Source organism: Leptonychotes weddellii, chromosome 4, assembly GCF_054177405.1.
Source record: "Leptonychotes weddellii isolate Sample4059 chromosome 4, ASM5417740v2, whole genome shotgun sequence".
NCBI classification, from domain to species: Eukaryota; Metazoa; Chordata; class Mammalia; order Carnivora; family Phocidae; genus Leptonychotes; species Leptonychotes weddellii.
In genome coordinates, this window is record NC_138372.1 from 156,253,546 (window position 1) to 156,269,347 (window position 15,802).

The window sequence follows — 15,802 nt, forward strand, 5'->3', positions numbered from 1 at the left end:
CTTCCTGCAGACTTTCCTTGCCCTTGTTCTCTTTCTAGGAGCTTGTACTAGTCCGGGTTCTCCAGAGAAACAGAACCAATCGGATGCATCTCGCTCTCTTGCTCTGTCTTTCCCTCTCTCTATATGTAGATATACACAGTCTCTCTTTATCTATCATCTATCTATCATCTCTTTATCATCTATCATCTATTTATCATCTATCTATCTATCATCTATCTATCTATCTATCTATCTATCTATCTATCTATCTATCTTTAAGGAACTGGCTCACACAGGTGTGGAGCTGGCAAGTCTATAATTTGTAAGGAAGGCTGGGGGCGCCTGGGTGGCTCAGTTGGTTAAGCGTCTGCCTTGGGCTCAGGTCATGATCTCGAGGTCCTCGGATCGAGCGCCACGTCAGACTTCCTGCTCATCGGGGAGTGCTTCTCTCTCTCCCTCTGCCCCCTGCTTGTGCTCTCTCTCTCTGTCTTGCTCTCTCTCTCTCTCTCAAGTAAATAAATAAAATCTTTAAAAACAATTTGTAAGGAAGGCTGACAGACTGGACACCCAGAGAAGAGCTGATGTTGCAGTCTTATGCCCAAAGGCAGTCTGGAGGAAGAATTCCTTCTTTCTGGGGGCACATCAGCCTTTTCCTCTGAAGACCTTCAACAATTGGCTAAGGCCCATCCACTTTACGGACGGAGGCTAATCTGTTCTCTCTACTGATTTAAATGTTAATCATACCTAGAAACTACCTTCGCAGCAACGTCTGCACTGGTGTTTGACCTAACAAATGGGTACCATGGGTTAGCCAAGTTGGCTCAAAATTGATCATCACAGAGTTCATTGAAAGGACCTGGGGTTCACTGAGCTTTTGTTAATTTTTGAGAACAACGACAAGGCTCAGGCCCTGGGACCCCAGGAAACACAGAGCGCTTCTTCAGTTCCCTTCAGAAGGGAAACCTGCCCAACCTTCAGTGTTTTGTTTCGTCTTTTTCAAGAAACCTACTGACAGCACCAAACAGGCTTGGGTGGTAAGTCTTGGTCTCTGGCTTTTAAGCCACAGTCCCTGGCTTCCAGATTCCAGAGGAACCCTTGTTTATACTGATTCAGGAAGAGTATGTTGTGGGCTTGTCTTATCCCACATTCTTCCTTTTCACAAGCATGAACTCAGTCCTTCCTCTCTGAATTCCTCTGGTACTTTGTACCTCAGTCAGGGTACTTAGAACTAAGGATCTTGTGTTGTAGTTGATGTACATTCTCTTGCCCCTCCCAGCCCCGCTGACCAGATCTATGGAAGTTCTTGAAGGCAGGGGTTGGGCTCACACTTCTGAATGACTGCCCCCTGCCAGGACACTGCTGCTTTGTAAACATGGCTTCTTGGGGAGACTTCGAAACGCTGATCCTCTATCTCACTGGGCTAAATTCAAGGTGTTGGCAAGGCTGCATTGCCTTTCTGCAGGCTCTGGGAGAGAATCGTTTCCTTGCCTTTTCCTGATTATAGATGGTGCTCTCCTTCCTTGGCTCATGGCCCGCTTTCTCCCTCTTCAAAGCCAGCAATGGCGGGAGGGCCTGTTGTCCGTGACATCACTGTCCTCTCGTGCCTTTCTCTTCCACTTTTAAGGACCCTTGTGATTGGGCTCACCCAGGTAGTTGGGAGTAATCTCCATCTCAAAGCACTTAATCACACCTGCAAAGTCTCCCTTGCCATGTAACATGGTCACGGGATCTGGGGATTAGGATGTGAACATCTTTGGAAAGTCATTATTCTGCCTACTGTAGTAGCCTTATGATTTCCATTTAAAATAAGTAATTAGTGTAAGATATGATTTTAAATGGAAAGGTATAATAATTTTACTCGTAACAATGCTAGAGTTTTTGAGATATATTTATGCTTAACTTATAAGTTATTAATTTACCTGGGAATGTTTTGTTTATTAGGGTTGATGCTTACCTGAGCAGGTATTTGAAATGCTTATAAAAAAAAAAGCATATGTGTTAGATTTATAATTGTAGCTTTAACATGTTTAAAGGAATTTTCTTTTTTTTTTAAAGATTTATTTATTTGAGAGAGAGAGAAGAGAGTGAGCATGGGGAGGGGCAGAGGGAGAGAGAAACTTTTGCAGACTCCTAGCTGAGCTCAGAGCCCCATGCCAGGGCTCGATCTCACAACCCCAAGATCATGACCTGAGTCAAAACCAAGAGTCGAACGCTTAACCGATTGCACCACCCAGGGGATCCAAGGAATTTTCATGAAGTGTATAAAAGGGATTTTTTTTTTTTAAAGATTTTATTTATTTATTTGACAGAGAGAGACACAGCGAGAGAGAGAACACTCCCAGCAGGGGGAGTGGGGGAGGGAGAAGCAGGCTTCCCGCCGAGCAGGGAGCCCGATGCGGGGCTCGAACCCAGGACCCTGGGATCATGACCTGAGCTGAAGGCAGACGCTTAACGACTGAGCCACCCAGGTGCCCCAGGATTTGTTTTTTTTTAAAAGAGGCTTTAGTCTGTTCAATTTGAGCTTATTAAACAGTACTAGACTTGTAAAGATGTAGTTGAACTTTAATGAAAACTAGGTCTTCACATTTGTTACTTTTTCAACTACCATTAATTTTTAACCAAGAAGCTATAAATAGTTCTGTCTATGCCCATAAACTCACACTGATTCTTATTCGGGTGGAGGGTAAGCATGTGATCAGTGAGACTTTCAAAAGCATTTTGTGAATGTCTGTGTGTGTTATTAAAAAAAATTTTTTTTTATTATCAGATAATGTATTTTGTTTCAGAGGTACAGGTCTGTGATTCATCAATCTTACACAATTCACAGCGCTCACCATAGCCCATACCCTCCCCGATGTCCATCACCCAGCTACCCCATCCCTCCCACCCCCCTCCACTCCAGCAACCCTCAGTTTGTTTCCTGAGATTAAGAGTCTCTTATGGTTTGTGTGCGTTATTAATTCATTCAGCCCCAGCACTGTGCTGGGTACCATGACACAGCCCCAAATCAGATGCACGAAAGTGTTATGGGAGGTGAGATTTACTCAGTCGGAGGAGGCTTTAGGGACGAGCTGGTCATAAGGAGCCATAGATGCTTACCAGACAGAGGCAGGGGAAGAATATTCTAGTGGGTAGAGCAGCCTGAGCAAAGAATGCATGGGATATTTAGTGAGTGTTGAGCTTTTGTGTTCCTGGTGGAAATTAAAAAAAAAAAATCTGATTACTCCAATGTGCCTTTTATGTCTTTTTCTGATGGAGAGTTAGTGGCAGGATCAGGGTGCATTCCAGAGTAAATGTATTATTAATTCAGCTACCATGTCGGTCACCTGAGCACATCACACCTAACTAGAGATGCAGAGCAATGTTGCTTGGGGAATCATGATTGTTCACATTTATGGAACACGTGTGGTGTGCCTGGTTCCATGCTTTTTTAGTCACATTAGTTCGCTTAGCCCTCACAACCATAAGTAATGGATTTATTATCACCATTTTGGAGTCTAGGAAATTGAGACCTAGAGGAATTAAGGGGACAAAGGTCACAGTGTAGTAAGTGGCAGGACCATGATCTGAACCTTGCTCAAGCCATTCCCTCTTTCTGGAATGCTCAAGACCTCACTTTTCTGCAGCTGGCTCTTTCTTACATTTTGGGTCTCAGCCTCACTATCTTTTGTTGGAGAGACCTACTGCTCAGCCTGTCATCAGCAGGTTCCCTTGTTATTCTGCATCCCAGACCCTTGTTTATTCTTACCATAGCACTTATTATGAATTAAATGTTTTCCTACTTACTTTGATTGTCTTTGTTTTTCCTACTAGAATCTAAATTCCATAAAGGCAGGCATTCTGTCTGTCTTGTTCACTATCCTATTCCCAGTGCCTTGCACAGGGTCCAGTGTATAATAGCTGTTCAATAAATGTCTATTGATGAATACACTGATACTGATTTCACAGCTCATTATTCCCTAATCATTCTAGTATACGTACAGTAAGTGGAACTATCCCATTTAAGCACAGTGCTGTGTTATTTACTGAGTTTGGCACTCAGCAGCAAGCTTATTTTTCTACATGTTCCTAGAAATTTTATAACAATGGTAAGTTTCTGGGACAAGGAATCTAAGCCTCACGAGGCAAAAGATAAACATACTCAGTATGCTAAAAAGCCAACTTGAATTGGCACACACCAAAAATGCACCCGTGTGTTGTTGGAAAAACATTTATTGCAATTCAGTGTCAAAAAATTTTTACAAAAATATGCCACCGTCTGGTACAAACAACTATAAAAAAATCAATTCATCATGCAAGGAAAGTGTGCAAATAATTTATACAGAAGGACTTAGCTCACACAATATTAAACATCTTTGCATGTAATGAGACTAACCTTGTACTTTTAGTTACATGTTCAATCCCCTATAGCATTTTTTATTAAAAGGAGTAAAGCTTCTAAACTTAGGACATGGACTTTAATATACACCCCCTCTAGCCAGGGTTATTGGCACTTGGTAGAATAAAGATGGTGCCAAGAGTTCTCAAGCATAGAGCAATCCTTGGAGCCTTCTGTTTAACAGACTTGTGCATCGTTAATTAAACAAACATTGCTATACTCAAAGACAGAAAAAGTCATGTTCAAACTCCAGAAGTTTGCTACAACAGATGGAGTTTTAAGAAGTTCAGAGATTTGGAGCAGCCATCCATTTTTGGACAAATGGAGCAGGGCCTGAATTTTGGGAGATTACTCAGGAAGCTTTGTTTGCTGAGTTCAGGGACACTTTGAAAAATGTCCAGCAGACAAAGTCACAAATATCTGTGGTCCCTCGCTCCTTGCTGCCTCTTGGAATAAAATAATCCGTCTTTGCTTAGTGAAGATGAAGTTTAGCAGAGAGTGGGAGGATTCTCCCCCGCCTCCCCCCCACCCCCAATAGAAACTCACCAGATCTTATGGCAGGTGCTGGAGGGTGGGGAGATGAAGAGGATGGATTAAATGTACTTCTTGGTCTGAGAGGAAATACCTGCTTGGTTACCATCAGAACCTCAGTTTCTAGAATGCAAGCTGGCTGCTCAGCCATTATCTAGCTGTCTTAAGGACCACTTTTGTAATTAAAATTTAAGTACCGAGGGAAAAGTGAGTTTGTCAAAACATGCTGCTTGCTCTATGGTGAGCAGGTTGTACTCACTAGAATGCTGTACTCTCGCGACAGGTTCAGAGGTTCGTAAAAATGTTAAGTGGCTCCGGGGAGAAATGTCAACTTCTCCACGGAGAACCAGGGACTTAAAATATTTGGAAATGATAATGGCTGGATGCCTAACACTGGACCTTCATGCTTGCCTTCCACAGTGAAGGTGTTGAGAACAGTCGGGTCAGGTGTCACGTGCCTCCAGACAATACCAACAGATGCTGGGTAGGGGGGCACAGAGTCAAGGCCTCAGAAAGTCCCGGGTTCATACTCAGGTCTACCACTGAGGACCAGATGGGCTCAGACATGTCCCCTGAATATTCTGGACCCCCTACCTCATGTTGAAAGGCGGAAGGAATGCCAGACTCCACCATCTTCAACTTCCCTTCCAGCACCAAAGTCTGGGATGGGAGTTTCCTTCCTTTGGGAAACCACGAGGGTTCACTCTAACAAAACAGAGAAGAAAGCATCTAAAGGAGATGTGGAGTTTAAAGGAATTATGATCTTGTTTACTGAAGACATCAAGAGCCCAAGATATATCAAAGAGCCATGTCTCTGCATTTGTCTAGAGGTTCGGGGTGTTTCTGAGGTGTGTTTAAACACTAATAGGATTTTAGGCCAGGATCCAGTCAGAAGGATGGTTCACAGACTCAGATAGTTGGAAATAGATTAAAAAAAAAAAAACAACAAAAAACACCCAGATGTCCACATAGAAAATGTTGATATAGTTTAGTTAAAAAAAATTCACACATAAAATTACAATTAAAAAAATTCACACACATAAAATAGAGTGCATAGCAAAACATTATTGCCCTATAGCCTGGCAGAAAACTATAAACTCAGGTGCGTATTTTATGATAAACATTGTATTCAATGCTACAAACGATATACGGTTGAACATGTCTTGAAATGATTGACCTTGCAAATCACACCACTTGCTTAGACAAATGAAATTTTAAGCTCCCTCTCTTCTCCCACATAGAAACAACACAAAAAAGGAGACTCTGTTAAATTTTAAGCTCCTCATGAAAAACACTTTTCGAATCCACAGAGAATCATGACAATAACACCGTACCTGCTTGTGACCTTCCTTCACCATCACCCAGTAAAGCCCACTGCTGTACTGTTTTGCGGTATCAACCCAGCCCACCTCCAATTATCTCCTCGAGGCCACTCCAGTATAAAATTGATCATCACTAAACAAATGTCATCTCACGGCTGACACCCTGGGGATGTTTTTACTTTGTGGTTTTGCCAATCGCCCTCCCATGCCACCGAGCCATCTACTCAAAGTACTAGCATCAAGTAATCATGCCCTCTACTTGAAGATATCATTGGACTTTTTTCTGGATCTTGCTATGAAGTGAACACTCACATATTCTTTCCCCAGATGTTGTGCCTTACTCTCAAGAGACTCCGGGCTCGCTGCTCATATACCTTTACGTTGGACCAGATCATACCTAACATCCCTGTGGACTTGTGCTCAGTCACACTGCCCTGGGCACCCTCCTTCCTTCTCTGCAAGTCCAAGTTACTTCCTAGGTGACATCAAAGTCAAATTCTATGTTATGGGGTCGGGGGTAGTTAGGTAGGTACAGCAACGAGAGGGGAGCCTTCTATCTCTTCCAGCACTTTCCATTGTCCTGTCCCTCTGGCTTTTAGACCAGCAGTTTTGAGACAGGGATCCTTTGTTTTTGTTTTTTAGGTTAGGTTGTCCCCAGAGGGTTTGCCAATAGAAATTCTAAAGACGATTAGTCCCCAGGGAACGAGAATTTTCTTTTTCACTCGCTTTACTTATATGTGAGGCTCTGGCCATGCTTAATAGCTGCCCCATGGCACCAACACAGATGCTCTCACTGCCATGTTCTTCTCCATTGCCTTCACACAAACCACAGCATCAAAGATAGGCCATTTCTATTCCTTCCCCCATCCCTCTCCACCTGCCATTTCCTTTCTTTGTCTCCTCTTCCAATGAAAGAGAACCACAAATGTTGGTTTCTTCTTTTTCCTTAAAAATTTTCCTTGACTTTGTCACCACACCACCTCCAAAAATGCCAACAGAGATGGGGAGAGCCCAGAGGCACCATCAAGGGAAACAACTCAGAAAACCATCACCCTACCACTTGTGGTAGGAGTCATCTTGCACAGATGCGCCTCGCTGCCTGGGGTCTGATAGGCAGTCGGGGGCACTGCGGATAGTCCAAAGGAGACTGGTTTGCTAGCTTTGAGCTGATGACCTAAAGCGGGCAACATTTCTGGGACTGCAAACCCGAGGGTGCCCGGGAGTTCCCACCTCCCTGATCGTCACGAAGGGGCAGAGGTCACGAGTTGATGGACAGATGTGGAAGGCCACGAACACCTACACCTAAAAATGTCAGAGTCAAAGGTTCCAGAGATCTCAGAGTAACAATCAACCCAGCTCCGCCCCACGTCTTTCAGGAAGCGGAGACATTTGAGAGAAGTTGTCTGAATTCTGGAAGTGCTTGTTTTTTATTCCACCATCTAGGCCCCGCGTTCCTCAGTGTGACTTTGACTCAGGGGGGGAGGGGAGAGCAAAAAAAACCCATTCGGTATTACAGGGGCTCCGGAAGCTCAACCTTACCCAACAAGATCTCATTCTTTAATGTTTAATTCTTCTCAGTGGGGAGAATTTAAATGCAATTTCATTTTTTCTCCTGATGGCGGTGGGGGGTAGTGAAAATAAACACGGAGACACCCTGGTGTGTAGGCACAGTGAGGAGGGTTGACGGAGAGTTGACTTCTCTTCAGCATGCTGATACTGGGGCTGTGCACTGAGGGGAGGGCAGGAAGGGGCTCTGCATCACCGACTGGTACCTGGCCTTGTTTCTGTACATGCTTACCCACCTTTCCCCTCCCCAGGTCACCCCAAGGTTCAACCCCTAAGGATACACTGTTCTCCACTGTAAATGTGAGCAAGTTCCTATTTCTGCTTCACTTATTTGCCAGGGGCATGCAGCGTGGCAACTTTATTTGCAAAAGAAGAAAAAAAGCACAAAGCAAATACAACTGCCAAAATATGTACATTGTTGTAGAAAAGCAAAGTTCTATAAAAAGTAAAAAACAAAAACATCCCCTACCCCATCCCAGGAATATTTGACAATGACCTCATTAAGTCCTGAGATTTCCTTTCTTCCACACAGTTATCTGCTGATATTTGCCTAGCAAGATCCCCAGGGGTATGGAGCAAGTTTAGGGATGAACTCACAGTACTTCTGTTCCCTATGACTGGAACTCCGGGCTTTATCTCGTCATCCTCGCAAGAAATCCTAGCTTAGGCTGAGTAAATTTTGATGTTGGACATAAAGAAAAGAAAGCTCCTCGGCCCATCACCTGCCATGAGGGACAGCCCCTAGTAAAACGTTTAACTGATACGTAAAACCTGTTTTACAAGCCTTTATCAGCACTCTGGCTTCGACCAGTCCACAGATAACGCTTATCTGTGAAGATATTCTGGGAAGCCCAGACAAGCCGAGAAGTTAAACAGGAATAAGAAAGTCTTCACAGCTTTTGGGTGACTCATTCTATCTTTTCTGCAGTAGGACTCCTCTGGGACTGTTTTTAATCGGCCTTATGTTGTCCCGAATGAGCTATAACATAGCTATAATACGAAAGGGAAAAAAAAAAAAAAGGCGTATGTGCTGTGGAGTTATTCTAGAAAAGAGGCAACTCCGAAGAGTGCCTGGTCATCTAAAAAGGAAGTCTGCAACATGATGAGGATTGCCTCCAGGATCCCTTCCTATTGAAACCACTTTCATGTGACGAAAAACCAAGAAAAACAGACACTGCCTATCGGACAATGCACTTTGACGGAGGGAGCACTGCATACTTTCCGAGGTAGACTATTGTGTGATAATATTTGCAAGATAAGGCCCTATGCCCTCGCGGGTTTAAGATGGGTGGTGCTTCCTTTGCCTTTTTAAACCCCCCCCCCCCCGCCCCCGCCCAAATTGAAACCAAAGCGCAGGGATTTCGCATTATGTTGTCATCTTCTCTTTCTTTAAGCAAATTTTCACATTGTAAACAGAGTGTTCTATCTTGTATTCGAGTTCTGCCCTTTTCTTCCACATCCCTAGGGAACTACCAAGGCGTCTCAGTGAACATGAGGAGAATTCCATTTTCACCGATGAAACTGAATTCCTGCCCTTACAGTCTTGCCGGCAAATAGTTAGAAAAAAGTTTATTTACAGTATTTCCGTTTTTCCATACCAGTTCTAACGAGAAGTCCGTATTCTTCAACTCCCCGCCGGCAACTGCATCTCTCCCCTTCCAATGTCCTCTCAGTGACTTAGCTCAGAAGTTTTGAGCCAACGTTTCAAATGTACACTATTTACAAATGAACTGTCCAAGCTCTGTATTCACAACCATCTGATCAGCTGGGGAACCCTTCGGAAGTGTTGTCCCATGCTGGGATTCAGAACTTGAACAAGTTGATAAAGTCCTGGGGTGAAAGGGAAACGGAGCAGCTCTCTGGGTTATTGGCTGTGCATGGGTGATCAGTGCCCTGGAAAGGAACATCATGGTTTTAGGTTTGAGTTCTCAGAAGCATCTCGTTGGCTTGTAGCCCCATGAGGCTGTGCCCAAGCTCAAAACAACATTCCTCTGTCAAGAATGCCATAAGTTCTGCAAAAACTAAAGAACTGTGTGTGTGTGTGTGTGTGTGCACGCACACCCACACGCAAAGAGAACGGGAGAATTTGCAGGTGGGTGGGTATACCAAAAAAAAAAAAATATATATATATATATATATACACACACACACACATATAAAAATAGGGGTGGAGGAAATTAAGGACTCTCAAAGTTTTTCTCCCCAGGGACTGAATCAGTGTCTCCTACACCTTCAGCTGCAGTAGGGAAGTGCAGGAAAGAAGTAGGAAGGGCTTTCGCATGGCAATGCGGGTGCCTTTGGCTCTTAGGGGCTGGGCTAGGGGGTCTGTGGCAGCCGCCTCGAGACACATACCTTCCAGGAAAGAATGTGACAGTGTCTGCAAAGCTGAAGGGTGTCTCCATACTGCTCTTTCCGTGGGTAACATCGCACAAGTTTAAAATACATCTTCTTCCAATCCAGCTGTCCTTTGTCGGACAAAATTAATCGCTTGCGGATCTAAATTGCAAACGAATACAGATAATTGCACACGACTGCAGGAGAGTTCATCAAGAAGATGGTTTGTGGTTTTGTGCTTCTGAAAAGTTCTGTTCCCACATCTCCTTCCCACTTGTTCATCTATGCCCTGCACTTGCCAGGGAAAAAATTGCCCAGATAGAAAGAAGGTCCTTCTGAGCTCTACCCAGTGAAATGGTAGCTTTTACCAGTCTTTAAAAGAAACAGGGGGCTGGTGACATCTTATTGTTGACCTCTACTAAGTTGTATTTGGATGGTCCTTTAAAGTTTAGGTGATTTCAATAAACACCTTCAATCTTTTCTTTGCTGTAGACTTGAGTGATTATTTCCAGGGAGATGCAGTCCCTGCTTGGCACAGTGGCTCTATTTTATATCTAAATATTAGTGGCTTCATGAACAGAACTTGTTGAACTCACACATCTATATAGAGGGTGGAAAAAAAAGTCTGGGGCAGCATGAGGAGGGGAAACAGGCCTAGAGCTGGTGTCCGAAGCCCCGAGTTCAAATTCATACTCAAGGCCAGTTTCCTTCCCTTGAGAGCCATTTCCCTAGTTTGTGGACGGAGTCCCCTCATCTGTTTAAAGTGAGCATCAAGATACCTACCCCACCCTGGGTTGTTAGACTAAAATGAAACATATCTATAAAAGTTCCTTAGCTGTAAAATATAAAGATAAGTTGCTTTTGTAAGTTACTCTGTTATAGAAGAGGAGGACAGGTGTTGCTTTATGAACTTTTTAAAGCAAGTTGTGAAGTGTGCATATAGGTTAAGAATGTAAGTTGTTTTTTCCACTAGAATCACATACATTATTTAGAAACTCCTCGTATTGTTGCTCTCTAGTCAGCCGGGAAGCCCCCTGGAGGGTGGGCACCCATGCCTCAAGCTCAGGAAGAATGCCAAGGAAGTTTGAGGGTGGGGGACAGAGAAGGGAGAGGAGGGACTGCCCGTGAGGGCCCCTCTGACCTGCCGCTCGGAGAAATGGTATTGGCAGAGCTTCTTCCAAAGCAGCCGGTCCTCGCTGAGCACGTGCAGGTCGGGGGCCACCTGGCCGAGGCTGACCAGGTCACGCCCGTCACTCAGCCTCTGCATGATGTTCAGTTGGAGGCACAAAGGCAGGTCAGTGAAGGTGAGGCCTTTGAAGGCAGGCTGTGGGGAGAAGGATGACGTTAAGTTGCAGGTTGTGGGGGGCGGGCCGCACATCACCAGGTGACACTGAGGATGCAGGTGTCCCCTTGTCCTCCACCCTCAAGCTGGTTGACTGATCCCAGATCCAAAGCTGCAATTCTCCCCCCCCTGAGGGCAGAAACAGGACCCGCGGCTGAGGCCCACAGGAATAGCCTGGAACAGCTCGAGCTGAATGGTGCCAGAGGGATTTTCCTAAGTTTCACAAAGCTTTATACTTTTAACGATTCTCCAAACAGCACATGTTGGATTTCTCTGCTCCACTCAGTTCACTCAGTGACCAGATTCGCTACCTTCCTAAAGGGCCCCATGCCCTGGACAGAGCGCCCCGGCCTGCCACCTGTGCGGGCTTTCCCATCACCCCTCCTGGCCACGGATCCCTCCAGGCGGGTTTTCTTGCCTGTGCCCAAACACGCTGCGCCTGGGCCCCCCGCTCTCCCCTCGCCGCTCTGCCCATCCAAATGATGCTCTTCCTCAGATCCAGCTTATACCTATTTTCTCTGAAAGGGAATTTCTTTTCTGTTTTCTGTGGGTACTCCAGGCATCTTCCTGGAATTCTATGAACTCTTCTGGGGACTTTTTGAACCAGCCCCTTTTTGTTATGTAATGCAAACTGTTTCCAAAAGGAAGCTTGAATGGAACATTCCTGCTGGAACGTAAGCTCCAGGGAGGCAGCACGTTTTGTCTTTTTTCATTGCTGTGTGCTTTATCCATAGAAGAGTGCTTAGCATATAGTAGGTACCCAAAAAATATCTGAGGGATGACTGAAACCCTCCTAATTAAGTGGGTGAAAAACAACAACAAAAAGACCCTGTGCTTGTTGTGTATATTTGTGTGTGTTTGCACCCGCATGTGTGTCCTTTAGGAATGGCTGGTCCAGAAACTTTTGGCGTTAAGTGCCCCCATCCATTAGAACATCTCTATTCAAACCTAGGGCTCCATGGAATATTTAAAAAAAATTATTTGTGGATAATACGTTGACAGTTAATCAGGAGCTGTTTCTGCTATAACCCTCAACTTGTATTTAATTGTTTAATTTTATATTTATTATTTAAATTTTGATGGGCTCATGTTATCCCACCTACACCTAGATCCTTGAAGGTGGGGTCTAATTTCATATCCCTTGCAGATGAGCCCAGCACAAACAACCTCTTTTGAAGGCCTACTAAGGCCTGGCACTGGGGCTGGAACGGGTTCATTAGGCTCGCAAGAGACTCAGAAACATAAGCAAATAATTATAGAACAATATGTTAAGTGCTATCCAGGAAGTAAGCACAGAGTGCTCTGGGAACCATCTGTGCAGAGGAGGCCCTCACTAGTATTTACTGATAGGTCCTCAACAGCAATTGATGCTGCCATTTGGGTAAGAAGTGAGCACAAATCACCTGAGACTGGGGTTCTTTGTTCTTCTCATGCTAGACCTGGGTGAGCTCTTGATTTTGGACTACTGCCATTTTTAGCTTGGTGCTCTGTCACCTCTGGGGGTCACAGGAAAAAATATAGGATGAAGAAGCCCTTCCTTAGCTCAGGAGAAAATAATCCTGTCAATGGGTATCCTCACATTTTTAGGGAACTACTCTGTTCAAGGCACATCAGAGCCCACACGCACAGGATTCCAGGGGGAGATGCGTGGTTTCACCAATCTCCACCTGTGTCCCCTGCAGAGCAGGACAGGTGTATAGAGGGAAGGTGGGAAGAGGCATGGGGCCTTGGGAAGCCGGACTATGGAGAAGAATGGGAGGTGGCATGGGAGGAACACGGGATGGACAAGCAGCAGATCTGGATCCCAGGTGCCCTTGGAACTCTGGGTCTCAGTTTTCCCATGTCCAAAGTGAATTAGCTTAGAAGACTCTCAGGGTCCCTTCCAGCTCTAACAATCTCAGATTTGAATCAGCTTCAGCTGATTCTTAACTCATCAGAAGTGTCTATGACTTGACAGTTTAAATTGTTCAGGCTGCTGGGCTGAATTTTCAATTGTTTGCAAAATTCAGGACTTTTGCTGGACCGCTGAAGGCTCTACACTTATTTGTCGTTTATCATCTGCTGCTGATCATATGAGCTAATAAAACTGCCATGAAATTTTCTTTTTGTTTCCAGCACTTCAAAGCATCTACTTTTTTGGTTAAAACTCCCAGGCCAATTATTACATGAACTCCTATTAAAGTCCACTTGGCAGAGTTCACGCTCAAATTTTCAAACCTGAACTTTTCCAAAATCCTTGCCCAGACCCCATGCTGAGCCCTTACTCCTGATAAATGGTTAACTGCTTGCATGCCGCCTTCTTTTGGAATATAAACATATAAAAGAACAATAAGTCAATCAAGCATTTGGCTATAATCCTTCTATGGCTACCCTGCCCTCTCTCTGCTTCAAACACAGCCTTACCCCAAACACTGCCTTACCCACAGTGATTCTATTTGACTTCTCCCTCTCCGAACCAGTTCTCTTCGTTTTTCCCCCTTCATTCTTTATTCTATTAATTATTTTTGCCAATAAAAATTGGCTCCATAAAATTAGATATGAAATTTTGAAGGAAAACAAGATTATATGCCGGGAAGATACTGCGAGAACTTTGGCAAATAGAAAGCAATTACTGTAAATGTCACGTTAACATTTTTGTGGAATAACATACTTCTCTTTAGTCCAAACTGTTAAAAAGTAGGCTTTAGTATATGTGCTGCCGAAATATAGTCCAGACTGAAGTAATTAAGTCCTGTTTTTCTCTCTCTTTCTCGATCTTTCTTTCCTCTGGAGAGTTGGGCATTTGTGTGACAAGCTCTTTAGGGCTCCATGGGTTCCCATCATTGCTCTCAAAATAATGTGGCTCAGAGCGAGGAAGGCTGGGAAGGAGGGCAGCAGGGAGCAGAGTGCAGTGGGGAGAAGAGCAGCCTCTGCAGACAGGCCTGGGTTCAGTCCCCTGCATCTTACCTGCATCGAGGCACCAGCCACACTATTCCTTTTTTTTTTTTTTTAAAGATTTATTTATTTTAGAGAGAGTGAGTGAGCCCAGCGGGGAGGGGCAGAGGGAGAGGAAGAGAGAGAATCTCAAGCAGACTCTGCTGAGCGTGCAGCCCGATGCGGGGCTCGATCCCACGACCCTGAGATCACGACCTGAGCTGAAACTAAGAGTTGGACGCTCAACTGACTGAGCCACGCAGGTGCCCCCAGCCACACGATTCTTAACTACTCAGCCTGATTTTTCTCATTTGTAAAATGAGTAAAAGCATATCTTACAGTGTTGTTGGGCAGAGTGGACGAGATGATGCATAGAAGTACTTAGCATAGTGCCCTGTGGAAATCAGCTATTATAAAGACCCCTACTCATAGTTATTCACTGGATGAGTTAATGAATACATGTGAAAGACTTAGAAGAGTGTCTGCCGCAGAGCGAGCCCTTCGTAATAGTAAGAGCTGACACATTTAAAGACTTACTATGTGCCAGGCACTGTCCCAAGCACTTTCTATATGTTAGCTTATTAAATCTTACACTGGGGCTAGGAGATAGGCATTACTACCCTTCATTCATCATTCATTCATTCATCTAAAATTTATTGACTGCCTTCTGCTCTGTGCAAGGCGGAGGGAACAGAGCAGGGAGCAAGATGGTAGTCTTTCTTCGTGGTGCTCATAAGCCAATGGATGGAGATAGGGAAGTGGTATCACGTTGGAGATCATTTCAGATGGCAACACTCCTCTGAGGAAGGCGGGATGAGAGCGTTTCCAGTGGACTGGATGGCCAGGGGAGGCAGGGCCAAGCTTGGCATGGGGCAGAGAAGAGCTTGGCCTGGCTGGAGTGCCAGGAGCAGAGGAGAGGGTGAGATGAACTTTAGTGTTTGATTTGTCCTGCATGGGACTGCATTGGATGTAAAGGGTTTGCAAAAAGCTGGATCACTGAATACATAGTTGGAAGAAAGCTGGATTGAAAAGAAGTTTGGAAACCACTGATGTTAAGAAAGCTCTGCCATGTGAGGAATAAGGAGTCCTGGGTCCTGGCCTAAGCCGCTGGCTTCTCTGGTCTCCACTCCTGTCTCTGAAGGGTTATAGCAGCTACAAGGGCTACTTCCTCCCTGGTGTGTTTGTGGATCAGTTAAGGGGGGGTTCTAGGTAAGCAAGCCCATGGGCGTGCAAAGTACGTGAGCGGCTGTGGCCAGGGAGGCTCCTGGGATGCAGGCAGCGGAGGCAAGATCTGGCCAAGTGTGATCACCTAAATAGTGTTCCAAAGTTGCTGGAGGAAAGAGACCCTTGGGACAAATGGGACGTGCTCATTTAGATCACTGGCTGGATACTTCTCTCCTGGGCTTGGACCAAAAAAAGAAAGTGTTACGTCCAGGG

General features: G+C 44.8%; 1 protein-coding gene across 2 annotated transcripts in view; it reads right to left on the reverse strand.

The window, feature by feature from the left end:
- Window positions 1–4,175: 4,175 nt before the first annotated feature.
- The window catches only part of FBXO32 (F-box protein 32), a 34,440-nt gene continuing 22,813 nt past the window's right edge, over window positions 4,176–15,802 (reverse strand). For both annotated transcript variants that reach the window (XM_081816503.1, XM_081816504.1), the window contains 3 exons: window positions 11,252–11,434; window positions 10,129–10,272; window positions 4,176–9,669 (listed from right to left, as the gene is read on the reverse strand). In XM_081816503.1, the coding sequence (XP_081672629.1) occupies window positions 9,580–9,669; window positions 10,129–10,272; window positions 11,252–11,434 (417 nt within the window). In that variant the 3' untranslated portion in view covers window positions 4,176–9,579. The remainder of the gene's footprint in view (window positions 9,670–10,128; window positions 10,273–11,251; window positions 11,435–15,802) is intronic.